Here is a 26,573-nt window from a genome sequence, read left to right as displayed (position 1 = left end):
GAACAGATAAATTTGTATTTTCTCTCACCTCTCTCACTTTGACAGAGGCCAGCCCAAGTGTGCAGTTTGGATTTGTGTCTCAGCCTCGGCTCAGTTTGTACCTGGTGACATTATTTGATATCCAAAGGGCTGCACATACTTACCTGCAGCAGTGTGTGCCTGTGCTACACTTTTGACAGTGATAGCCTTCTGCTGGTTTATAGAAATGCAATGATGTGAAATGAGGTGGTGTTTTGTCTCAGTGCCTCTGTGTGTGCACAGGAGAGGGCACAGGGGGTTTAGGAGATGCTCATTCCTGCCTGATCCCAGGGCTTGTGTGACACAATTGCTGCTGGCAGGGAGCTGGCCAGGAGCAGGGAGGGACATCATGTCCTGTTCTCTGTGTGAGCACTTGAAAAAAAATCAGAAAGTATAATCTTCAAATAAGCTGAAAAATCAAAGCCTGGAGTTTCTAATCAGCTGTCAGTATATGTAAAACTTGTGTTTATTCTTAGGGTGATGTGGCATTGTCAGCTAAACGATTGATTTCCAAACCCAACCTGCTTCAAATCTTCAAACCCACAAAGGTCTACATGAGTTAGGGATGAAAGCCATTCTGCCAAGCTAAGTGGTAGAAGAGGGAATAGCTTGTAAACGTAATTCAGATTGCTTTTCTGAAAAGAATGGATTTTTATTTGCAAATTCAAAATAGAAAACCCTCAAAAGTTATTGCAGTGAAAATGTTCTGCTGTTACAGTAAAGGCTGGCACATCGTGGCCTATTCTTCCTGCTCCAGCACAATATCTGGGGTGAATGCAGCCTTCCAAAAAGAAAAAATAAAAGAACCAATCCATTAAAGCAAACACTTCAGCAAAAGAGTGAATTTTATTCAAAGCTGAGTGAGCTGATACTGTCTTATTCAGCTCTTTCTTAGGGAGGGGGTAGGTGGGGAAGGCACCACAGCAGCCCCTGTCCCAGAGGGTGCTGGGGGGAGAATTCTAATTGGGACGTAAATCGTGTTTGTGTTATGGAGGCCTGGGCTGGGGCTGTTAATTGGCATGCTGAGATCATTTGGAAATGGTTGATATAACACCGTGGTCCATTGAACAGGAAGCTCTGCTGTTTTCACAGTTTGATAATCAATGCATCACTGCACTCAATTCCTTTCCAATGTGTGTTTGTTTGTCCTGTTTGCTTAATTGAACAGCTGGAATTACTGTTACATACAACTGAATGTTAATTCATGGAAGAAGAGAATTTTGCTTCTTCATTATAATTTTATGTGTAAATTGGAAACCTATGTAACATTAAGTGTTAATTGAGTGCACAAATTCATAAGTTTAATCAACCAGGCATGATAAATCATATTTTGTACAAAAAAAAAAAAAAAGGAATTGATTATTAGCTGAGTTTGTCTTTTAAGTTTAGCACTGCTTTGTGAATACACATACACTTTGTCCATGTGAACAATTGCTTCTTGAAAACTTGGAGAAGAATCCAGTATTGTCTTGTAAAAAAGCTTACACTGATCAATATAGTTCATTGCCTCGTCCTGATGTCTGGGACAAATCTTTAAAAGTTTGCGGTGCTCGGTTTTGCTTAAAGATTCACCGAAATATTTCCCCTTAACATTTCACTGCAGTATTTCCTATGCATTTAACTGAGCTGCAGCATGACTGTGCTCTTTCAATTGTTGTCAAATGTTGCAAAATGTGATTGAAGGTGCCACAGCAATGCAGTTAGAGCGTGAGTTTGTGTTTCAGGGTGGTTATGCTGCCTACCGGTATGCCCAGCCTGCCACTGCCACTGCAGCTGCCTACAGTGACAGGTAAGAACTCCTTTCCTGCTCACAAATATTTGACCAGTGGAAGTTGAAGATGATTCTATAAATTTGCCTTGTTGAAGTCTCATAACTGTCTTGTTGCTCTGCAGATAATTGTGATATCTAAAGCAGGCTGTTTTATTATAATCCATGAATAGCCATAAATTGAGAGACTTTAGGCCTTAATTGAGAATCAGGCATGAGATGTGCACATTCCCAAGCTGTAGATTATCCAGTTAACGTCTGTGACCCTTGTACAATGTGAATAAATAAATGTACAGATTCATGATGGTCTGCTACTAAGGATCATTATTTGTCTTAGGAGTATTATTTCAGTTGATTTAGAACCTTGAACCTATTGAGTGCCCTCAATTCTCATTGACATTGTTTTAGTCAGTGGAAATTGAGAATGAACTGTGTTTAAGCTTGAACTATCCAATGCAAATTGGATATACAGTAATAGAGCAAATACAGTATTTTTTTCCCATTTGCTTTCTTCCCAGGGATTTGATTTTTTTCAATACTTGAAAAAATGTTATTTTTCTTTTGCTCTATATTTTTATCCTCAAAATGTAAACCACATTTGGTGGAAACAATATCAGGAATGGAAGATCATTAAAATCTGCACATTCAAAGACTTAACTTTTATGAACTAAGAGCGATATCACGTATATTAGTGTGTCTTCTTGAAAGATGGATGTTGGAATCCCTTAGAAGTCAATGTCTAAATTGCTGTTGACTTCAGTAGGAACAGGATTTTATCAAATTGCATAAAATTAAGTCTTTGCAGTGTGTGGACGTGATTTTGTAATGAGAAGGAGGATTATCCTAGATTTTCTTCAGAAACTGTACCCTTAAAATCTATTCTATCTTTTATGTTTTTCAAGTCCTTGAGGAGTGTTCCCTTGTGAAGGGAGGGTGTATATGGTGGCAGAGACACACATATATAATTTGCTTCATGATGGCAGTGAGAAGTAAGGTCACGCTTCTCAATACCTGATACAAAAAAAAAAATTCCCTTGGAATCATGGAAATAATTTCTTAAGCCTTAAATACATATTGAAAAAATTCTTTAAATGCTAAATTAGACAGTCTTACAAATGCTTCTGTTTCTTAAAGAAATCAAGTGATTAAGAAATTCTAGTGCACCATTTCTTAGATTGAAGCGCTGTTCATGGATTCTGTATTTTTAGAACCAAGTCCCATGGTATGAATGTTACAATGCTATGCATGCATATTTGCCTTTCAAGTGCTTATTCTGGGTAATGAAGATACATTTTTTAAAGTTATGTGAATAAAGTAATTTGCATGTATGGCTGAGGCATGCTGTGTCAGACAGGTAAGCAAGCTACTTTTTATTGATTTTGGGTCAGTGATATCAACTAGATCTGTGCTGTGTGCACTTTGTTGGCAATGTACTATTTCTACTTAGGGGTACGTGCACAGGTGAAGTGCTGCTCAGTAGTTTCATTTCATTTCCACAAAGGTTTGATAGCACATTGCAGCTCTAGGGTTTTAATGTGAGCTTTTCTGGAATGCAAAGCAACTCCTGCTTCTAAAATCCTACTAAACCAAAAGGACAAAAATTGAAATTACCTCCTGTGGTCAGCCAGGTTTTGCCAGCTATTGCTCAGGTGTCCCTGGATCATCTTATAAGCAGTTTATTTCTATTAATTAAACCTCTGCATTACACAGAGAAACCGAACACAATAGAGCAAACTGACTTTTAAATGCTTTAATTATGAATTTTTGTACCTTCTCATAAACCAGATCAAAGGCTGTAAAATAAAATATCAGTTGGTCACATGTTCTGCTATGGGCAGAGAGTCAACATCACAAAGAGTTGTGCTGCCAAAAAGGTAAAGGATTTGTTAGGAAGATAGTGCTCTTAAATGCTGTAAAGAAAGCTGGAGATGGCACCAGTAGTTATGCAGTTGTTATAATCCTTAATTATTTTTTTTAAAAAAGAGGTCTAATTTTCTAATACACTTTGTGTCTAATTAGAATTGCAATAACCTGTCTTTGCTTGCATTATTTTATATATCTTAAATAAATTTTATATATTTTGGATTTTTTTTAATCTTCTCTTTTTGAATGTGGTTAACCCTCATTTTCAATCTACTTCCCTCAAATAAATATGGTTTCTTGTCTTAATTAAAAATCTCATAACTGAATTTCTTTAGGAGAGAATCCCAAAACTAGCATCAAGAACAAAACAAATAACAATCTGCTCAAACATTTCTTTGCATGTGGGAAACTATGTGCAAACATGGATACCTCTGTTAACTCACAACTACAGTTTGTTTAATTTCTTTAACTTTTTGTTCATTTAAAAATTGAGTTGATTTAGCTACTTTTGTGAAATTATTAATATTGAAAGTGCTGATATGTAGTTCAGTACAACTATTTCTATCTGCTCTTCTCAATGAAGTTATCATCTGCTCTCCTCTCACAATACTGAAGATTCCATATCTCCTTATACACTTATTTAGTGTTCATATGAGCCCCTATTTAATTTAACTACACATTAGCTACATTTACTGTTTTCATAAAAAAATGATGCCAAAAGAAATTGAGTACCATTAAGGCAGTGACATATCATGGAAATACTACTTCATACTAATTTAAAAAATAAGAAAAGCTTTATTTTTTTGGTCACCACTCATATCCATTATAAATGGCAATGTTCCATATTTGGAAAGCTTCTTAACTTAGGAGATGGAAAGTGGAAATCTTTAGATTGGAAACATGTTTTGGTAAATGAAAAATAAAGGTTAACAGAAAGATTTGGGACTCCAGAATCAATAGACCAAGTTGATTGATAATGATCACTGTGAGAGGGCTCTATTTGAAGAAATGCAATGGTATCCTTGTTTGTCACAGTTGGAAATATTGTTGGAAATAGGCAAGGAACAGATATACAGGGGAGAATCAGGTGGAAAGGAAATACTATTAAACCAATCAATGCAAACCCTGAAGTATTTGTCAAGACAGATCATGTTCTCCTAAACCAAATTTCACAACAGGGGTAGGCCTGGCAGATCTCTCCAGTCATTTCTTAGGATCATAAAATAAAAACAACAAAGAAACAGGTACATTTTGTTTTATTTATGAAGCAATACAATCACTGGATACAAATTCAGAATTCATTTTTTATATTGTGTGATCTATCATATATTAAATTGCTTGTGCAGATTTGAAGGTCTTCTCAGAAGTGGATTAAAAAAAGATGTTTAACTTGCCAAGATTAAAAATATTTCTGATAAGTTTTCCAATTAGTGTAAGTTCTAAAAGGGGACCTATAGGTCTATATATTTTCTTCATCAGTCTGGAACTTGCCTGGCAAACTCTCTAAACTGAGCATATTTGGAAAAAAATTGTAAAGATGCGCAAAAGACACTGAATCAGATGTCAGTAAAATGTTTGTACAGCTCTTATTCATCTTTCATGCAATATTTAAAAAAAAAAAAAGAAATAGTTAGAGTTCTGTCCAAGTCTGAAGTAATAGAAACTAGCAAGCTCATCCAGATTTTATTCCTGAGGTAGGGGTCGGAGCATGGCAGTGGGGCGTATTGTCATTTTGTCATTGCATGTTCACTTGGTGTTGCTGGTATGTCTGTAATGCTGTACTGGATTTGACAGATCCATCACATAGCTCAGTGAATGGCTTGCTTGAATTAAGCCTATGGGCAGACTTATTCACATTGATTGGCTATTGGTTTTGTGTTTTATGATTTGATTATTGCATCTTTGATCGGAGTAAGAAAATTGTTCCTTTCGCGCATATTAACGTTGTCAGCGATATTTATGCAAGTGTGTCTGGGAGTGCCATGAGCAGAGCCCTGACAGGAGGAAGGCAGCCCTGTCTGAGAGGCAGAGTCACCCCCCGAGCTGCTTGCTGTCCCCGAGCAGGGCCGAGGTGTGTTTATACATGGATGGTGCTGTATCCATATATACACACACATCCCATCCATCACACACACACACACACACACACGGCCAGAGTGTGCCTGGGCACCTCCCCTTCTCTAACACAGCGCCCAACCCTCACCTCACTCCAAACTCTGGGGACATTCCCACTGACCTCTTTGCTGGCTGGATTAAATCCCTCATCACTGGAAGCTGACTTTTTTTTTTCCCTTTTTTTTCTTTTCTTTTTTTTTTTAATAAAATAAGGCATATTCCAAAATATTTTGCACATAACACTTTGTAGTAAAAAAAATATTTTGATTTTTTACTCCCGCTATCACTTTGTGTTGTATGTTCTGTGGTTATACCTAGGATTTTATTGGATTTGATAGAGCAGGTATTGTCATATTATTGTATCTTCCAGATCTGAAATCTTACTCCTGATAAAATCCTGATATTCTAATAGTTTACATTTTTAACATGTGTATGTGGAGCATTCAGTTTTTTTCAAACTAGTAGTGTCTACAGAATTCCAGTTCTCTTTGAGCAAGTAGTTGAGAGCAATACTTGATATTTGTGCTCAGGTTATCCTAAAATAGAATAGGTCCTGATTTTATTTAATAGATAAAGTAATAGATTTAACATGCTCATTAAAGAATGAAAATTTAGAAGGAAGAGAAAAGAACCACAAAATATAAAATATGAGTTTCTATAGCTGAAGGGGGGGTTTCTTATATTGTGGACTATATAATCTTCTATTTTATGATTAAACAATGAAAACCACTATAATTTTATTCAAATTATTTTCTCTTATTGAAGATTACTAGAGATATATACTAAAAATTAAGATTTTGATTGCATATAAAATATAATAGCATCTTGAGCTAGAATTTAATTTTCCACTAAATAATTTTATAGAAGCATAAATATTTTAAAATCTAGTACTTCATTCATTTCATGATTGTACCTTCTTAGATTAAGGAGAAAGAGCTTCTCTACACAATTTTAGTTTCTAAAGGGGTCAGATTCGAAGAGGAAAAAAATTAGAATATAGTGGTAACTATAGTGGTAATTTTCAACTTCCAGCTGGAACCTTCAAACAGTTGTGTATTTTGCTATCCCAGTGGAATCTTAAATGGAAAGGTTTGGGGCATGATCCATAAAGAGGAATTGTAAAGCCCATATTGTAGACTACTCAAATTTTGACAATGAAATGATTCAGTTAGCACCTTGGCCAGGTACAGGGGTTGTGTTTAGCTTTTCTGACAGAGAATATATTTAACAGTTCTGCAAATGCTTCCGTTTGATGTGGTGTTACTTTATTGGTCTAGTTTTTTGGGTTTTTTATTTTTTTTTAATTTATTTTTCCTGGATAATCCTGTATGGTAGCTTCTTTATTCCTTACTACTGCAAATGAAAATCAAATTATTGTCTTGGCTGTTACAGAGAGGAAGTAGTGGGTTTGGCCATCTACCTGTTCGAACTTTCTGCCTGTGTGATCTCTGGCAAACTAGAGGATCACTGGCATCATGTTAATATTTCATAATCCATTTCCATCCCAGTTCATTCAGAGTTTTGGGGATGACTGGAGTACATGACTCATAGTATAACCATTACAGTACCTTCTAGTGCAGAGTTAGAAAGTAAAAGTGGGTGAATATGAATAAGGAAAATGTTATAGGAGAAAAAAAGCGTTTGAAATTCCATAAGCAGGGATTTTAATGTAGTACATTTTGACAGGAAATTCCTGAAATGAAAATATGTTGCATAGAGTACTTTGCAATAATTGAAGCATTGTTTGTTCTAAAATATGGCACATACGACATTGTTGGGGGAGATTCAGTGAGTCACATTAATGTAGGAAAAACATTGCAAACAATTACATTTCCTAAAAACATAATCTTCTTCCAGTTCTAGGAAGCTGCTTTGGTATTTTAATACATTCCTGTACTGGGTGGAATTAACCTGTTTACTGGTACTTTGAAGGCTTGATTCACATGTGTGTAGTTTGACTATTCATGTAACATCCAGGGAACTGCTAAAACTCCTCCACCAGATCAAAACTGAGGGGATACTGTAGTGAAAAAGCTTAGTGCTACTGCCCAGAATTATGGTCAACACAGTTATTAAACTTTCGTTGTGTCAGAGCTGGTTTATTCATACCCTATTTCTACTTCTCTTATCTTTAATTCCCATTCTCATCCACTGCAGTATCAAGGGATATTTTAAGAATCCCCATAGACAACGAAAGGCTTGGCTATCACTGTGAAATCTGTTTTGACTTCCATGGTGGAAATCATGAAGAAAAAATTGGGAAAGAAGGTAGAGGTAAACCGAAATCCAGATTTCCATCCCTGGTTTCCTGATGTGCTAAAAGCTTAAGGTGCTCAGTACTTTTGCTGCCAGGTTCTTCTTGAATGTAGGGAGAGCTGTTAAATGCTCATCATGTTAAAAAAAAAAAAAAAAAAAATCAGTGCACCTATTCTGACATTTACATCTCAGCTTCAGTATCTTCTCTTGGTTTTGTTTAATTCGTCCAGCCTACATCTGGCTATGTAGCATGGCTTTTAAGCTGGCAGTTCCTTATTCTAATGTAAAAGGTCATAGTAAATAACTGTGATTATGAATATATTAATTTGATGGATTTTCATACCTTTTCTCTAAAAGGAGGGGGCGAAAGGACTGGTTAACATTTTTAAAGTAAGAAGTGTCTCATTACGAGCTCATAAAAACTTCTTTGCTCTTAGAGGATATTGGAAGAAAGTGCGACTTTGGGATTTTTCAGTGTTGTATTCAGCAGACTGGAGAAACACGAAGTTGGGGAGTTACTAAAACATTGATTCCTGATCCAGCAGACCAAAACTGTCACAGTCCATTGGGTCACTGCCTGTGACATGATAGACCATAACAGTTCCTTTGGACATGTCAGTGGCTAATTACACACTTTGCAGTTCTCAGATCGTTGGCTTGAGAGACCTCAAAGAGGCAGATTAGAACGTGCTCTAAGTGTTGGCAACCTGAGTGCTTTGAAACCAAGGAGGAATTAAGAGCATTGTGCAGGAGGCAGACAGGAGAGAAAGGAATGAAATGTTATTGATACAACTGGCATGGCATGGATATAGTTTGTATGGATTAGCTGTGTAATTTGCTGTGTGCTCTGGCAAGGTGGCCAAGTATTAGAAGAAGAAACTTTAAAAAACAAAGTTGATAAAATTAATCAAGAAGGAGGCAGTTTACACTCTTGCATGTTTTTACTGTAGCATTTTGCACCCCCAAGGAGTCTAAAGCATTCGATTAGGTATTTAAATAGATTTTTTTCTCTCATATTCTTTTTGGCTTGTCAAGCTTCTGATACTCTAGGAACCCACCTGAGGCAAACATCAGATTGTAAGAATACTGCAGGAGTGAGAGTAGAATGTTTATCCATGTATCCTAAAGAACATTTTTTGTGAAAATTGCTGTAGGGTGTTTAATATACAAGCATTTAAAAAAAAACCCAAAAACGTGTACCAGCTTCTAAAGTTAGTTTTGTTTTTCTTGAATGAATTCTTAAATAATCCCGGCAAAGTTTTCATGTATATGGTATTTTCGTTTAAATATAAAAAAATTATGCTGTCAACTAATTTGTAAAGTCATTCAAAACTTAATATAATGTAAAGGGAAAGAATTGCTGTTATTCATAATTGCTGAAGTTTATAATTACCTCTGTATGTTAGGAAACTTTATAGTGGATAAAATGGTGGTTACTAGTAAACCATAATAATTGCTATGAAATCAGAAACAAATGTAAAGTGTGTTTTTGAGGCATTATTTTAAGGATGCCATGATGGACATAAAGAACAAATCTCCAAATTAAATAAATGGATCTTTTAAAATTTATTTCAGTGAATAAAATACTGATTCTTTACACAAGCCTGACTTCAAAATGCTCTTTGCCCTAAAGAGAATAAACAATATGTCCAAAATACAGTAATAAACAAAATTTTCAAATATAAATATTAAGACTTCAAATAAAACCTTAGTTTAGCAGTCCTGGATCATAATTACATTGATTTATTTTGCTGACGTGGAGCACTTCTGAAATAAAATTACTGCATTCCTTCCTCAAGTATTTAATTTAAGTGTGTAGACTGTGTTAATCACACTAAAAGGCCAATAACTTTAGAGCAGTTCTGCCACTGAGATCAGTATGAATTCTGCTATGGATTTGTGTGGAATTCAGTATTTCACCTATTAGGTTTAGGTTTTACTTTAAAATGTCCAGATGTACTTAAAAATCACATGGTCCTCTTGCAGATAAATATTCATCTCTAGACTCTGTATATTGCATTATTAATAACAAATAATTTCATACTATATATAATATATTGAATGATCATACATAAAAAAAATTCACTGATGCAGCAGGTAATATGAGTTAGACCCAAGTCTATTTGTATGGCTCTGATTTAAAAAAAAATAAAATCAGAAACTAAAATTTGTAGATTTAAAATATGAAAAGTAAAAGACCCACAGATTTTCCCACTCGTTGTGATGTAAGATATTGTCCACATTCTGGCAATTTATTAAAAATCAGCTTTTTTTTTATTTCCTCAACAACAGTACTCAGGTGGAAGGTTGCATCTATTTTATAAACTTTTTCTTTATACCGACTTTGAGGGCTAAAGGAAGGCGAGAGAGGTGGAGTTTGTATCCAAGACAATTCTGGCCATGGCAGAATTATTGTATCCATCCTGTGTGCAGAGCAGACATTCCTCCAGCCTGCTTTACATTGCCATTACACATGGGACTGTGCTAAAAGGAGTCTCTCCCTTCTAGAATTTGAGTGGGTTGTTTAGCTAGTTCAATATCAATAAAAAAAATCCCTGCCCATCTGCTGGGGAAAGCCTGAGATAAGAATACAAATTATGAGAAAAAGCCTTCTGTTGACCATTTTTCCCATTAGGTTTTTCTCATCCCTTAAGGTTTTTGGGTTGTTTGTTGGTTGTTTTTTTTCTCTCTGAATAAATGAAATAATGCAGGCGTATCACTGGGTTTGGGGATGCACATTTCCATTGGTGTCCAGAAGAGCTGGGGGTTGGGTTTTTTTTCTTTTCTTGAAGGCATGTTTTTTTGCAATTGCAAAAGTACTTTTTGGTATTAAAACAAATTATTTCTTGTTAAGAAGTTGTGTGATTGGTAGCAGGACAAAACTTAATGAGAGATTTTGTTTTCTTTCTCTCTCCTGCTGTCTTTGGCACTCTGAATTTTGGTAGAGACATGCTGTCACTGGCTAAAACACGCTGAAATGTCCTGTGCTGAGCACAGAGAGAATGCAGAGGTGGTAAATGTGGCAGGGGAAGGAAGGGCTGTGTTGAGCTGCCTGGAAGCAGGGCTGCAGTGCCACTTCAGACACCCTGGGGCACAGCAGGCACCTGGCAGGGACTCAGCACCTTCTGCAGAGGCAGCTGAGCCCGGGCAGGTGGACGAGCTGCTCTGCCTGGGCCATGCAGGTGAGCTCCAGGGTTTGCTCTGCAGCAGGAGGTACAGAAACAGCTGCACTTGTTTCTTTTGAGTCAGGGTTTTCTTCTATCTGCTTCCAAGGCCTGCTTCAAAATTTCAGGAAAGATATGGTGAGGAATGATGGATGTAGGAGAGCATTTTCTTGTGATGAGGAAAGCAGGGGACCTCAGTGAAAGCCAAATATCCACATCTTCCTCTCTGTCTTGGTATCATCATTGGTTAGGTTGACCAAGAAATCTTGCAGAGAAAAGAACCTGACATTGAAGAAATTAGTCTAATTACCCTCCTAATGCACACCAGGTCAAACAAGTTACTGTTAGTGTTGTTTAAGCTTGAAACTGCATGAATTATTTATAGTTTTATTCTCATTTCATTTAATATATCGTATAGGTATGGCTGTGAAGTTGTTTAGTTCTTTTTGTGTTGTGATTCAAATGCTATGGGTATGGTAATGTACTTTGATCTTACAGTAATGGGAATATAAAGCATGATAATAGCAAAATCAACCTTCTAATTATAGTTATTATGCTAATATTAAAAAAGTTTAAATTCTTTGATAGCCTTGATATTTAAATTTAGGACGCCAGCAGGAGAGAGTTGGGAAGGACTTAATAAAATGATTATAAAGGGAAACTTTGTCCATCCTTGAATATTGCAGGAACCATTCAAAGAGCCAGCAGTCAGCTATATTAAAATTCATAGTGAAAAAGCCCTCAACGTCAGAGTCCTCACAAGAGCAGCAAAGTCTTAACGTCTAGAGCATGAAGGAAATATAGAACAGCTTTAATATTATAATGGAGAAATATACAGATGTACCACATATAACTCTGCTGGGAAAAATCCTTGCTGCACACGATAGTTAGCACCAGATCCTTGGGGAATCCAGATTGGAGCAGCTCCAGGAAGGGAAGTCAGTGCTTTTGGTGAAACTGCATCAATTTTACCAGCTGAGGTTCTGAGCCCTGGGTTGTAAATACTGGCTTTGTTTGTCAATCCCATGGCAGTCCTACTAGAAAAAGTCAACTGATTAAATAGAGTTTCAGTCTTCCCACTGTAACTTCTGTTCCATATTGTGTTTGCCCTCATCCTAATTTTGGCTGTTCCAGGGCTCTGCACTGTTTTCAGCAGTTGCTGTAATTTTGGGCGGGGGTCTGAACCTTTGTGTTAAGCAAAATTATTTCTGTCTAGTTTTGTGAAGTTTGTCAGCAATGCCCAGGAATTCAGGCCAATGAAGCATAATCACTGGATGTTAGTGGCTTATCATTTCTTTTACATTTCAAATTTCCTAGAGCCAGTGCAATTGATTTCTTAAAATCCCCTTTGACCTCTAGTATGGCTTCCATTTTAAGGAAGCTCTGTGCTGCTGAGGAGGAGGTATTGTAAAGTTCTGGGAGTCATGGGTGAAACTTGGTGTGTGCCAAAATTTTGTTCTCAGTCATGTGCTGTGTGAAACAGTGGTGAGAAGTCCGAGTGCCACCCAGCATTTTAGGGAGAGGACACACAGAACACTCACTGGCCCCAGGTGAAAGCCCTGTGTGGATTTTCCACCCATAATGACTGAAATTTGTAAAGTCCCAGACACCTGGAGCTCTGTACACCTGAGGAGCAGCAGGCCAGTGACTGCAGGAGAGAAAGGGGAAGGGAGGCTGGTGCTTTTCCAGGAGTGGGAGGTGGTGCAGGCACAGAGGAGCTCGTCCTTTCCCAGGGTGGGATGACTCCATGGAAACTTTCAGAGGGAGCACTCAGGGCAGCTGTTTATTCTGAACTTAGCTGGAATTGTGTTTCACGATAGTTACATCCCCCAGGTCATAAAAAAAAGTGCCTGAGACCCATTCTCTTCCTCTCTTCCTATCTTCCACTTCCAGGTTCTGAATTTTCCCATAGGAAAGTGGGCACGTCACTTATGGGTCAGGTATTTCTTCACAGAAGTACTTGTGTACATTAGACATCCATAGCAAGGACAAGGCTCGGGCTCCAGTGATAAAGAACTTAAACTCCTCAATATATATAAAATCTCTATTCTATGGTATGGCATATTTTCACCAAACAGTTTCAAGAAGAGAGCAAGAAAGCATGCAATGTATTGGATATGCAAAAGGTCTGCTGGATAGAAAGAGCAGGTGCCAAAAGAGAGAGGTTTCTGTCAATGTGGGGCCTCTGAGGCACACATTTGTGACTGCCACAGGGACTACAGGGAATGGAGTGGAGGAAATTGCAACATTTTCAAGCCTTTGAAGATGGTGTGATGGAGGTTCAATAACTACTCCAAAGGAAGAAAGCACATCTAAATCACTTAACAGTGCTTCTCTTGTCCTCCCCTTCTGCTCTTGTTTGCATTCAGGATATATATCAAATGTTTAAACTTTTTGTTTTTTCAAAATTCAAAACCATACTGGTAAAAAATGAGTTAGTTTTCAATTTGCTAGAAGTGATTAAAATTGATATATAGGCTTGAGAGAAGCAGTAGTATGCAGAGTGTTTGCCCTTGGGAAGTGGCTGCTCAGATGGAATCCAGCCATTTGGAGGCCCAGCAGCACATTTTCCTGACCCACACTGTCTGGGAGACATCAGAGAGCTCAGACTGCCAAAGGGTGCCACTCCTGCACTTAAAAGGATTGCACTTAGCCCAGGGTGTGAGGATCTGGCAGGTTGAATATATCCAACTGTACATTCAGATCAATGTATTTGTCATGTTATCCTTTTGGGGTTTTGGTTTGTTGGGTTTTTTGTTTGGTTTTTTTCCCCCTATCTCACAGCCAGTAACAACTTCTAAAATTCTATTTAAAAAAAAAAGTTTCTTTTGGTTAAATCTGTGTTCTTTTACATCTGAAGTATTAACCAGTGAACAGTAAAAATTTGATTCTATACTTTCACTATTAATACACAAATTAAATTATGGAAGTGATTCTGTATCTTAATTGAGCAGGGCTTATTGTATAATAAAGTTGGGTCCACTGACAACTCCTGTACCGTTTTGAATCTTCAAAAGTGTAGCAGTGATGAGGAACACTAAACCAACTTAAAACGCACCATGAATTTTCATCATACCTTCCTTGGGAGATTTTCAAGCCTTGTTATGCTCGATAGAGTTAGTGCAGGGAATTGGCCTTTAAAGGGAGCACTCCACGTTTGCAGAGGACTGGGCAAGGTGTCCTTTGCCACCTCTGCTCGCCACCTGCTGTAGGACAGAAGGGATCTGGTGCCCCACAGAGCCAGCTTCACCCCAAAGGGCTCCTTCTGCACGCTCTGGGAGTGTCCCCACAAAGGACTAAGCCTTGCTTTAGCCATCAGCTGTGATACCTGTGATGATTCTGATGAGCAGTTTCCCCTCTGTGTCTCTGTAAACAACTTTATGGGATTTAGCTAAATAAATCCTGCCACTATAGGAACAGTAAAGCCATCAAAGTGCTTAAGAATTTCTAGTAATTGCAACAAATAACACCTAATTAGTTATAAAAAACTGAACTGGCTTATTGGATGCCAGCCTCTAGTCTTTTCATCTCATAGTTGCTATGATGGCCAATATGCAAATTACTACTTTTAAAAGTTATGTATGGAGTTGTGAAATTAATTTTACAAAAGCAAAATAGTATCTTCCTATTAAGCAGTTTACAGTAGTTTACAGTAGTTGTTTTTTGTTTTTTTAATAGGTATCTCTTTGGGTTTTGGGGTTGTTTAAATTATTTTTTCCCCAGTAATTAGTAAAGATTTGGTATTAAAAAAAAAAAAAAAAAAAAAAAAAAAGAGTAAGATTTCAGAGCAGTTTCAGTAATATTTTTCATTCCAAAGGACAAATTGCAGTTAGTGTTCTGGGGCCTTTCTGGAGGTAATAATCTAACATATTGCCCTTGCAAATAATTCTGTATTTTAACATCTGAAGATAGATAGAGAATCTGTGGCTAAATGCTCCACTGTTCTGAGCAGAGATGGTTCTTAGTAACTACTTTAGAGGCAGTTTTTAAGGAAAAGTGATGTTTTCATTTCGATGAGAGGGCATTTTAACAGCTTCACAGAAATGAGTCAGAAGGGTTTTTCTGTAAAGCAGTAGCTGCTAAGTCTGCATTGCTGCTGGCTCAGTCACTTTTAGGCAAGTATCTAACTTTTCCTGTCTATAATTATCTCAGAGGTGGTAGCAGTAAATACAATGACACCTTATGCTACCTATGAAATACAGAGTAGCTCTGTATTTATAATGTAAAATTTATCCCCCTTTGGTTTTTTAAAATTCATATCTTTAGCATTTCTACTTAGGTAAATCTCGTTAGCTCCTGAAACTGTTGCAGATGACAAAATAAAGAGCAAAACTACCAATTGAACTTAATGAACAGTTAAGTTCACACTAACAGGGTCAGTATTTCTGCTAGGGCAACAGCAATGATCTGCTTTTGGACTTAGGCAATCCTGTCCCTACAGAAAAGACAGACTGCAGATTCCTTGTTTTGTTTTGGAATTTTTTTATTGTATTTTATTTTATTTCCCTCCCTAGAATGTGAACCTCTAAGTAACAAGGTTCACAGATTTCTAAATGAGAATTTCAAATCTCTTGATACATTGGAGGTGAAGTAATAGAAATAGATTTTGTTCCCTTAGGGCTTAACTGGTGGAGGTTTTGTTGCCCCTGAGGGACGTTTGCTCCTGCATGGTTTTCAGTAGGATGCTCAGTATTTAATGCTTGCAGAGCTGTTTTTCCAGGCAGTCCTTAGCCTGCATCCTTTGGCTCCTGGTTGTTAGACTTGCATTAAGGCTGTGCAAAGCTCAGTGTCGGTTTTTGCTGTGCCTGGCGGTGCAGGGGCTGTGTGCAGCGGGGAGGAAACCACACCCAAGAGTTAACTCTGCAGCCGGCTTCATTAACCCTGCACAACACAAAAATAGCCCCAGGAAGCTGTGCATATGCATAGAAAGTAATAATTTGATGTTAATCCTTAAACATGGTTTCCACTAACCCAAATCCTGGTTGCCTAGATTTCAGAAAGGACAAATCAGGATTTGTGCCATAACGAAGTTTTCTGCATTTTGAAATACTAGTGCATTTAGAGTTTCTCTTTTTATGTTACCTGGTTAAAAAAAAAGAATTTTGCAAGAGAAGGTTTATATTAAATTACTCATATCTATAGCTTATTTTCCTAAGATTCTGCAAAAGACTTTTCTATGTATTTGGATGACAGTATATAAGAATATACTATGTCATTTTTTTAAATAAATAGCAGAAAATTAATTTTCTGATTGCAGTCATATTAGACATAGAAAAAGCAAAATATTTTAATTTGGATATCCTCCTTTCAGATGCACAAAGTAAATTGCAATTTAATTTTTTTTTCAAAAGCGCTTTTTACATATTTTGCGGTAGTGCCCTTTAATAGCTATATCAATATATTGTTTTATTTTTATTAGACTTCGTAAATATATTGACATATCTGTAACACTAAACATGAAGCTTCCAATGCAAGAGTTTGTACATAGTCCATATCCAAATGTCACCATTATTTCATTTAAAAGATCCCAGCATGTCTACCTCATGATCCTTATAAACTCTATAGTACTCAACACTTTTTCTTGCTACATTCATTAAAATTAAGCACCCTTCCCCTACCCCATCTGTAAACATCAAGTCAATTGGCAGCTAGCACATTTCCCAGTCAGCAAGCAGTATTGTGAATTTTATCTTCTCTTGCAGAAATCAATTCGTCTTCGTTGCAGCAGATGAAATTTCTTGTAACACCTCTGCAGGTAACAATCATTGATACTTCTTGATGCATCCATCCAGGTCTCAATATCCTTTTTCACATGCTGCATTTAATCGTAAGACAAAGCACAGGAAAGTCCATAGTATAAATCTTTGGGATAGTTAAATGAATTTACAGCCTCAGCTGCAGGTTCTGCCATAGAAAAGCCATTAGGTTATTTTGCTGACTTTGGTGTTTTGTTTCCAGTTTAAGTATGGTATGGCCTAGGTAAGGATGTGTTAAACCTTCTGATGCAAGCTCCAGGACTGGGACTTTGAAAAGTCCAAGGCTTAGATGTGAGTAGGACATTGTAAGTGCTCTAGATGTAACAATTTTGTTTTCAACTCGTTGGGGGCAAATGATGCCCACGAGGGTATTTCAGACCCTAAAGCACTCACAAAGTCTATCCTATGGATGAGATAGTGGGAGAGAGGGTCTGTGCCATCAGAGGATCGCTCTCTAGTAAGTAAAAAGTCTCCATATGCTATCATGTTGTAAGCCATGGGTACAGAAGAATGAACAATGTTTTTAAAAGGTTTATTTATATTTTATAAATATATTGAATATGTCAAGAGGTTTTCTCTCTTTTAAGCAATAGAGTTTGAACGAGCTTAGTCTTAATTCAGGTAAGGATGGTGTTGTGTTACTACATAAGAAATCAAAAGGCAAAAATAAATAGTAATGGTGCTGGGACTTATTCTGCCAATAGTGTTGTACAAAAAAATCAAGTTCATGGAAACTTGTCATATTGAAGGATGAAAGGGTATATAGTGTGAAATGAAATGCTGGTATTAAGAAGTGTTTTCTGATAGAGTTTTTTATTAGCAGAAATAATGAAAGGTGACAAGATTTGTTTATGCTGTAATGATCTACATAGAAACAAATAGAGAGAACATTTATTTACGGAAAAATGATCATAGCTAAACCCAAAATATGCTAAAATTGTCGTAATTTCTATGCTAGGTGTAGCATTTTTGGTGGTAATCTGAAAAGTTCTTCCGTAGTAAAACCCGATTTAACATAGATTTTTCCAAGTCCTATAAATTATGAAGTAAATACATTTTGAGAAGCCAACATTTGTAATATTCTTCATATCACTCAACTTGGATTTTGGCTTTGGTATTTCGCTTGAGCTTCTTGCTCAGCTCTTCATTGAAGTGAGCTGTAGTAGGGAGGCTGCTAATTTGTCAACCTAAGCTTTGCTAAGTAAGAGTAAATATATTTATTTTAGCAATTTTTAAACTTGAAATTCTTGAGTTAGATGTGAGGTCTGTGGGTCCAGTTTTGCAAAGTAAACCCTTCTAAGCAATAATTCTCTCTCTAAAATTTTCTCTCTCAATTCAGGCACAATTTAAGTGCCCAAGACCTTATTACAGATGTACCATATATCACTTCTTCAGAATTCCAATCACAAATACATTATTTATATAAAAGATAAATTTCATTTATCAGTGCATTGTGAACTTTACATAAAAGGAAATGGATCTTTGTGTATTAAAACTTTTCAGTTTACCAGTTGATTACTTTTGTTGAATTGATTCAACAATAAGGTATTTCTGCTAGGCATGGTTTTGAGCATGTGATAAACACATCCATCACAGGTGACTGTAGGTGCCTTTTCTTGCACTAAATATGAAGGAGAAAGCTGATGGAAACCTGTACCTGCTGTTTCTTATATACTTAAGTTTCAGTAATCGAATTTAAATGACTTTTGGCTTCATAAAAAAGTAATTCTCCAGCCCGTATTCCTGTGAGTCAAATTGCTAAAGTTGATTTTGGTCTTTTTGGATTTGTAAGTTGACTTCCAACTATTTTATTATCTGATGTTGTGTGTTTTAATACATGGAGCGAACATAGAGATACTTTGAGAACTAAAATTAACCTTCCTGTGGTTTTTCAGATGCATGCAAAACACCTGCAGTATGATTTTATAGTGCTTTTTTAGTGCTCCTAAACTCAATGACAGTAATTCTACTGTGTTTGTAAAGTTGATATCAAGTGAAGATACTTATAAGCATGCTCAATATTTGAAATGTGAGTATATGTATGTTTGTATTGCCTCCCTGTTAAAGGATGCTTGTAAAGGATTTGTGGGTTACAAATAGCAATATATAACAAGTAAAGCTTTGATTGGAACTTGATCATCAATTGGAAATGAGAGGTCTTGGGCAGTTCTACTGGTAATATTCACTCTTTTCTTCTCAATCCTTCATCATTCCTGCCAGAGGATACTTAGCCCTCAGCCACATGGTATCGTTTCTTATTTGGGAGTAAAGCAGTCTTTAGTGGATAAATGTGTTAAATGAGCAATTTGTGTCCATAAACACATTTCTATTTGTGTGTCTCTGTCTGTTCTTGAATGCACATTACAGAAGGGAAACCTCCTCAGACATCTGACAGAGGGATCCTTCCATGGGAAATTTAAAAGCATTTCATTCTTGATTGCATCCAGTGCATTCTGAGGCTAAAAATAATTACAGTTCAGAAGAGAAGTTCTGCACTTCTGGGATAGATCTTCTCTGGCAGACATGATTAAAGGGTTTGCAAACAGATCTGAACTAGAAGAGAGACAGGGAAACTATCAGAAATCTCCTGTGGGTTTGATGATGGAATTTTAACAAGGATCTCTGAGGACCTTCCTCTAGAAAATTCCTGACCATAGTTGCACTAGGGGAGAATTAATCCTGAGGTTCTTGTCTGATGGGGCCAATGGACATCTGTCCTGTCAGTCTCTGGATAAACCAGAATGAGACCCAGAATAAACCTATGGTTTATTTACATGTTGGTTGCAGAACATTGTTCATTTTGCAGCTTTAGCATTCGTAGTGATTTTTTTCAAATCGTTACTTAGTCTTTTTTTTTTTTTCCTCTTTTAGGTTTTGTAACCTCAAAATTCATAGTTTGTAAAGAAAAAGCATTTTTAGTGTCTTTTGCAAGTGCATTCTCATATGTACCTGCAAATGACATTTTATATTTTTTTGTGTAAAAATGCGACAGGGTTATTATTTTATATTTATATTATCTTTCTCTCTTCTTTCAGTTTTTAACTGTTATCCAGCCTTTATATAGAAGCAAAAAAAACCCAGTGCTGATGCACGCTTGGTATTATTTTTCTCCCAAGTGTATTTACAGTTTATGATTTTCAAATAACAGAGAAAGGCAAGGGTATATATGAAGCTGAATTTGGAATGAAGTATGGTGGAAGTAGATATAACATCTGTCCAATTGTGACTGTATTTATTTACATTTTTGAGCAGAATCAGTCCCAGGAGGAAGGACTCTGTATGTGTGTGTGTGTGTGTGCATGCAAGGAAAAGAAATGCTTTATAAAGCTTTAGAAGTTGACAGTCTTAAATTAAGTTATTGACCTCCATTTGGAGAAAGATACAGTCTCCAAAATAGATTAAACATTTTGAAAGGTTTGACTTCATAACTCCAGGAAAGATGTTGAATAAAGCAAGCAGCTTCAATAAGCAAACCGTGGGGTTTGTGCTATTGAAATATTTGAAGAGAATATTGGCCATTTTTAACAAATGCAATTGCTCCAGTCACTGCAATTTTCCTGTATACTGTCATTAGCCTGTCAGCACTAACACTGCCACAAATTTAATTCATTGAGCAATAGCAAATATGGAGATACTTATTTAAAATAAATTAATATTTGATGAAGTGCTTAGAATGGCTGCAGTGCCCGTTGTGGCAAACCCCACCTCTGCCAGGGTAGGTACATAAATAATTGCAGCTGGTCAAAATTTCGCCATACAAACTTGCATCCATCTCATTGACCTGTTCATGTTTCTGGTAGAAGATATTGATCAGCTCATACTCTTACAAAGGAACTTGAAAGAGTCCCATCCAAACCCTTTGGAAGAACACAGCTTCAGAAGTGTTTCCTTCAGTATTAGAATTACTGTGTGAAGACATATGCTCAGTTGAGAGAGGTTCATTTCATGAAGCAGTTTGGGAAAATAACCATTTTCTATGAGACACTTTTATTATTATGCTATGCTCTTCTGCTAATCAAATAAAAATTGAAGATGAAGGAGCATCTGTATGGTTTTTGTGCTGGCATTTATTTAAGGCTGAACTGCTGTTCCCTGTGAAAAATAGCAGATACTGAAATTTTTGCTCTGGAAAGGCTAGGAAATTCTGCACTAATGCACAAAATTAAACTTCTTCTATAAATTCAAGTGTCCTTTATGTTGGCAGTTTAAACTTGCATTTACTGCAGCTATAAATAGTTGCTTATATGGAATTCCATTTGTTGTAGCTTTTACTGCTCCGGGTAGTTGCATGCTGAAGACGTTCAGCTATTGGACCAGTTGATAAAAATCAGTAAACACTTTGATTATCCTCTGTTCTCCTTTCATGAGGTTTGATTAATTCCTTTTTGCCAGGCAGTGGGGGCCCTGGCTGGCGTGGCTGTCATTATCTGTGTGACAGCTTGCCTGCCCCGTGCTCGCGGTTCTAGGTCAGTTCGCATGGCTGCTCAAATGTGACAACATGACAAGATTAAGGAAAGCTGAGGTCCTGTGATTTGTAAATGGAGGATTTGCAATGTGAAGCTCCTTTGATAACAGAAATAGTGAATAATCTGTGTTTGTCCTCAACAAGTGCCCATAGGCATGTGTGCATCTCCTGTGCTGTTTTTTTTAATGAAGCAATTAGATTGGTTTTTCTCTGGTAGGCTAAAAATAGAGCACATGAAAGATGGTTTGTGTGTGTGCATGTATGGATGCCTATATACAAGTCCATTAAATGAGCAAGGATTCAGTTTTAATATCTTGGGATTATCATATTGCAAATAAACATAAAACAACACTATGGTTTCAGAACTTTATACATGATCATAAAAGACTGCTTTAAAATTTAATAAATAACGTACCCAGTATGTTTATTATTGAACTAGGTAAGAATTTCTTCAAGCTTTATTGTCCCTAAATATAACAGCAATAGTAATAAGAAAATGCTTTACAGACCTAAGGAATGCTTTCTGCTCATTGGAATAGAGCTGGGTTTAGGTGTCACCTGATGGCAAGCCTCAGATTCCCCAGTGACTTTTTTATAAGGAAGTTTATATAAAATCTAAGTTTCTTGGATAGAAGCTACACAGAAAGGTGGTGATGCATAGAATTCTCTTAGACTTTTGACTAGGCATCAGGTTCAATTCCCACCCTGGTGTGAATCCAGACAGCAAGACTGAAACTGAATGAGAGCTTTTAAGCGGAGATCTGTGCCTAGAATTGTTCCAGTTTGCAGTTACCCAGCATCAGCTCAGGGGAAAGTCACCTGTACTGCTGTTTGTTACCCTTCTGTGTTTCTGCAAATTAACCACTATCAATCATGTTTATTTAAATGTTTTAGAAGGTGGCAACTCAGCTTCCACTGGCTGCAAACATCTCACAAATTTTAAAAGAAAACACAGGCTAGCAAACAGAAGCAAAATTAAAACCACATCTGAGCATCAGTGAAATTTCTGCAAAGCATGCCTGTCAATTAGCAAGGAAATTAACTGGCCAAACTGAGATGTGACATACATAAGTAAACAGCCAAGAATTGGAAATTCATCTCTACAGAAAAGTCTGCATAGACTTTTCTACTTTCCCCAACCTGCAGGAAAAAGTAAACAGTGCTTTTAATATTTCATCACTGACATATTTATGAAGATCCTTTCATGGCAACTTTTCATTACAGCCCTCTACCCATGGTAGACCCCGGTCAAGTTTCTTGTCTCTGAGAAAACCTAGGAATGTGTTAGTACTGTAGTGATAGGAAATCCCTTATGGCTCTGCAGGCATACAGGAGTTCAGCCCTGCAGTACACCTTGAAGTTTCACTCTTTATTGTGCTGCCTGTCACTTCCCAACTCTTTCTCTGCTCCAAATCACAAATGTGTAGCACATTATAGGTCATGGAAGAGGAAGATGCTATGAATAAAGTATGTGATGGTCCTCCCTTGTACAGTGACCTGTGTTTGATAGCGTGCATTCAAAACTTGGCAAGGAGAAATTTAGCATTCTTAACCTTTCCAATCAAGGAAAATGCCTGGAAACTGTTTTTATCAGCAGATTTCAATTTCCTTGATCTTAAGTAAAAACTTCAGAGACATCTTTGTCCATTGCCTTCTGAGGTAGAGAGAGACCTGTTGGTGATTCAGGTGACTGAAATGCCCAAAGTCACTTGTACTAATATCTAAAATGAAGTTAATTAGTTGTTTGCAAGTCTTTTGAACACCACAAACAGACACCATCCTACCACATGGGATGAATTTTAACCCTGCTGCACAGGATTGACCCACTGAGCCTAAAATACTGCTCAGCAGTGTGGTGTGTGACTGGTGTGCATAGGGAGGAGCTGTGCTGCTCCTGCTGGGATCACCATAGTTCTGTGACCACGAGGAAGAGCACCAAGTTAGTTATTGGAATTATTTCTGTATTTATGTGGTATTAAGGCCAGGTAACCTCGATTTCCTTGTATTCCTTCCAGAAGCATTTTAATGACTTAGTTGTTCAATTGCAATCCAAGTGGGTAATGAGTGGATAATATTTGGGATAAGTTAGAAAGATGAGCTTTTCAGTGGTACACAGGCTTTCCTTGTAACATGGCTGAGGTCAGAGGTAGATTGATCTGAAGTAGTGACCAAGTCTTAACTTTGCTCTTTATACTTTTTAAGCAGATTCATAATTTTCTGTAGTTCCTCTAGCGATATGTAGACTTGAAAAAATGGGGAGCAGCTGATAATGATAAGTAAAATATGTGTATCAAAGTCTTTAAAATTCTCCTTCTATACTTCTGAAATCACTTGAGGAAAATGTGTTAACTTGGTTCATATTTTATGTGGTGAATTTTTCCTTATTAATTGTGTTATTAAGCCCTATAGTGTGTGTGTTAGTTAGGAGCTTCTAACTGTCTCCAGTATTGGAGCTCCACTGTCTGTCCCAGTTGTGTATGGAAATACAGCCATACTACTAAAGAATTTAAAATCCTGAAATGGCAATTATGATTAGAGAGGCATAGTATTCCCCAATTTTTATACTTCAACAACACCTACTACTGATAACTTAAAGAGATACTCCCTTTCAAAGGCCCTGATAAAATAAATCCAACAATTTCATTTTAAAAATTAATTTTTAAAAAATATTTGATCAATACACAACAAATTGTCCTTTTTTGTAGTGTTTTAGCATTCTTAAACCCTCTGCTGAAAATGCCTGAAGAGGTTGAGGCATGGCATAAGCAAAGAACATACCATGCATTGGTGGATAGTTGATGGCTATATTTACAGAAGTTAGCACAGCTACACTGGGGTGTTTTCTCAGTTGTTTCCCAGGAAGTTGTTCGTCCAGCTATTTAAGAACCAGTGTCAGTATGATAACAATATGCTGGCAAACACATTTTTTCCCATGATGTTCTGAATGCTTGTCCCAGATATAAGTGGAAAACAGAGGAGCATACCTTGTTCTAGTTAGTGATGCATTAAAATTGTTCATCAGCTGTGTTCTGAGACAAGAATTTGTGCTTATTGCTTTGGATACATTGTTTTATCACCCTGTAAAATACACAGAGAATTGCATCGACTATTAATTTATTCACAACCTTAACCATTGGCACGTCCTAAATTTTAGTAAGTTGTTTACCTAGAATGATAATTTGCAGTGTAAATTATCACAAAGCACTTAAATGCCACTAATTGTAATGAGAAGTAAGCACACTGGCATAACAGTGAGTAAATGAAGCAGTGTGTGTGGCACTGAAGCAGCTTACTGATTTGCAGTGTGACAATATAGTTTAAATCCTTCTTCCTATTTCCAGCCTGGAAATCAGAATCTATTCTGCTAACCTTCTGAGCTTCTAAATTTGGTGTCATGCAAGGGCGTGTTTCAAAATTAGCATTTAAAAAGAAACCCACTTGCTTTAAGTTTAAGCTGACACTGTTCCTTTCCTCTGTGGAAATGAAATTTATTAATCATAATAAAACCATCATATTCTGAAGGTAGAGGTCACCCTGAGGAGAGAAAAAAAAAAGTCTATTCATCACAGAGGAATTTCAATGCATTTTTTTTTCCCAGATAATATCTGAGCATGTGTTCTTTCCCATTTGGAAATATTTTCATCCATGTTTGTGCTTACATATGTCGAGTGTATTCAGGAGGGTGCAAAAATGAAAATTTTGCAGTTTAATTTTATATATTTTCTTTTACAGAAGATTTGAAAGAATTCCTCTATGTTTTATTTTATTTTTACATTGCACACATTTGTTTAAGTGGAATTTCAATATCCTGTAAAAGAAAAAACAAGTGTTTGTTGTTTTAACAAGAGTATAAGCATCACTAATTCTGCAATAACATTTCTATGTTAATATCACTGTAAAAGCTTTAGCATTATCATAATATAAACTATTCTTTTTAAGGAGCACAGATTAACTTTGGTCACAGTTCTCACGTTAGGATTTCTTCACAACTCTTGTTTTAAGAAAAAGACATGGTTTACACAGAAGGATAAAAAAAAAGCAATGTGAAACACTGACAATAAGTGCTTGGAAAAAGAGTAATAAAAATGTACTCAGAAGTCAATACCGGGTTGAAACAGTCATATTTTCATGCTTTGGAATTGCTTAATGTGTGTGTTTATCCATATTTTCCCCTCAGTGTCAAGATTTCTGTTGAATATTGATATAATAATATTATTAGCAACGTGGTATATTACACCAGTGTTGTAAACTTGCCAGTTACTTCAGTAGTTGGCTTAAATATAATAATAATAATTTAATACAGCCTGAGCCCAGGGTATTCAGGCTTGGTCCTTCTTTATAAGAGGCTCTTGAATTTGGGCCACTTGCTGCCATCCCAGGTGACCTGTTGCACTTTGTTTTGTGAGGCAGTGGGACACAGCCAAGGATGCTGCAGGAAAGGGATGTAGGATGGAGGCAAAGTGCAGCCCTACCACTGGACCAAAATTAATGTATTTTTTACAGATACGGATTTACAGTCCTTGCTCAGCATTGCAGTGCTATCAGATAATCAGGAAAAAAGAAGAACAAAGAAAATTTACCAATTCCCCTTGCTTTAAAATTATTCCTCTTGCATGTTACTAAGGACATGAGGGAAACATACCTTTAAATTAATCATTTTCCCTTCCTAGTTGTTTTCTTTCTGTTGGAATAAAATTTGTCTGGAAAGAATTAAAATTATAATGATATTCAAAATTATCCGACTTTAAAAATTGGCACAGAGCAGTAATGTCTTCCTCCCTTCAGTGCAGGTGAACAAGACACAAGGGATTCTCTAATGGTTCTATCAAAGCTGAGTATTTCAAATCCCCAAATCATGTTTGCATCCTGATGTGGAGGGTTGCCAAGGCTGAGGTTTATGGAAGTTCTTCCTTCCAGAGAGGCTCCAGAGTGTGGGATCAGTGTCAAACCTGCTCAGAGAGCTCTCCAGCTCCTTTTCCAACTCAGAGAATCACCAGGTTCTTCACCCAGCACAGACTGATGTGATCTGTTTTCCTTCCTGTGCTTTTCCAGTGGGAATTGCCCATTTCCTTTGTTGGGTAATTTCTAAAGATAGATGTTCTTAGATGCCAAGTATTTAGGTAGAATTGATATATAAATTTAATCCCTTACTCATCAATGCTTTGGAT

The 26,573-nt window shown here is 36.7% G+C and overlaps 1 protein-coding gene across 50 annotated transcripts in view; it reads left to right on the top strand.

Annotated features, from left to right (window-relative positions):
* The window catches only part of RBFOX1 (RNA binding fox-1 homolog 1), a 1,116,721-nt gene that overhangs the window by 1,084,220 nt on the left and 5,928 nt on the right, over positions 1-26,573 (top strand). For 34 of the 50 annotated variants that reach the window (XM_088174490.1, XM_088174487.1, XM_088174485.1 and 31 more), the window contains one exon: positions 1,743-1,807. In XM_088174490.1, the coding sequence (XP_088030616.1) occupies positions 1,743-1,807 (65 nt within the window). Of the gene's footprint in view, positions 1-1,742; positions 1,808-16,886; positions 16,940-26,573 lie in introns of all 50 variants that reach the window. The other 16 variants (XM_088174481.1, XM_088174482.1, XM_088174475.1 and 13 more) reach the window with 1 other exon arrangement.

Source organism: Sturnus vulgaris, chromosome 16 (genome assembly GCF_052056855.1).
Source record: "Sturnus vulgaris isolate bStuVul1 chromosome 16, bStuVul1.hap1, whole genome shotgun sequence".
NCBI lineage: Eukaryota > Metazoa > Chordata > Aves > Passeriformes > Sturnidae > Sturnus > Sturnus vulgaris.
Note: the sequence above shows the minus strand (reverse complement) of the source record. Positions and strands in the feature narration are given on the sequence as shown.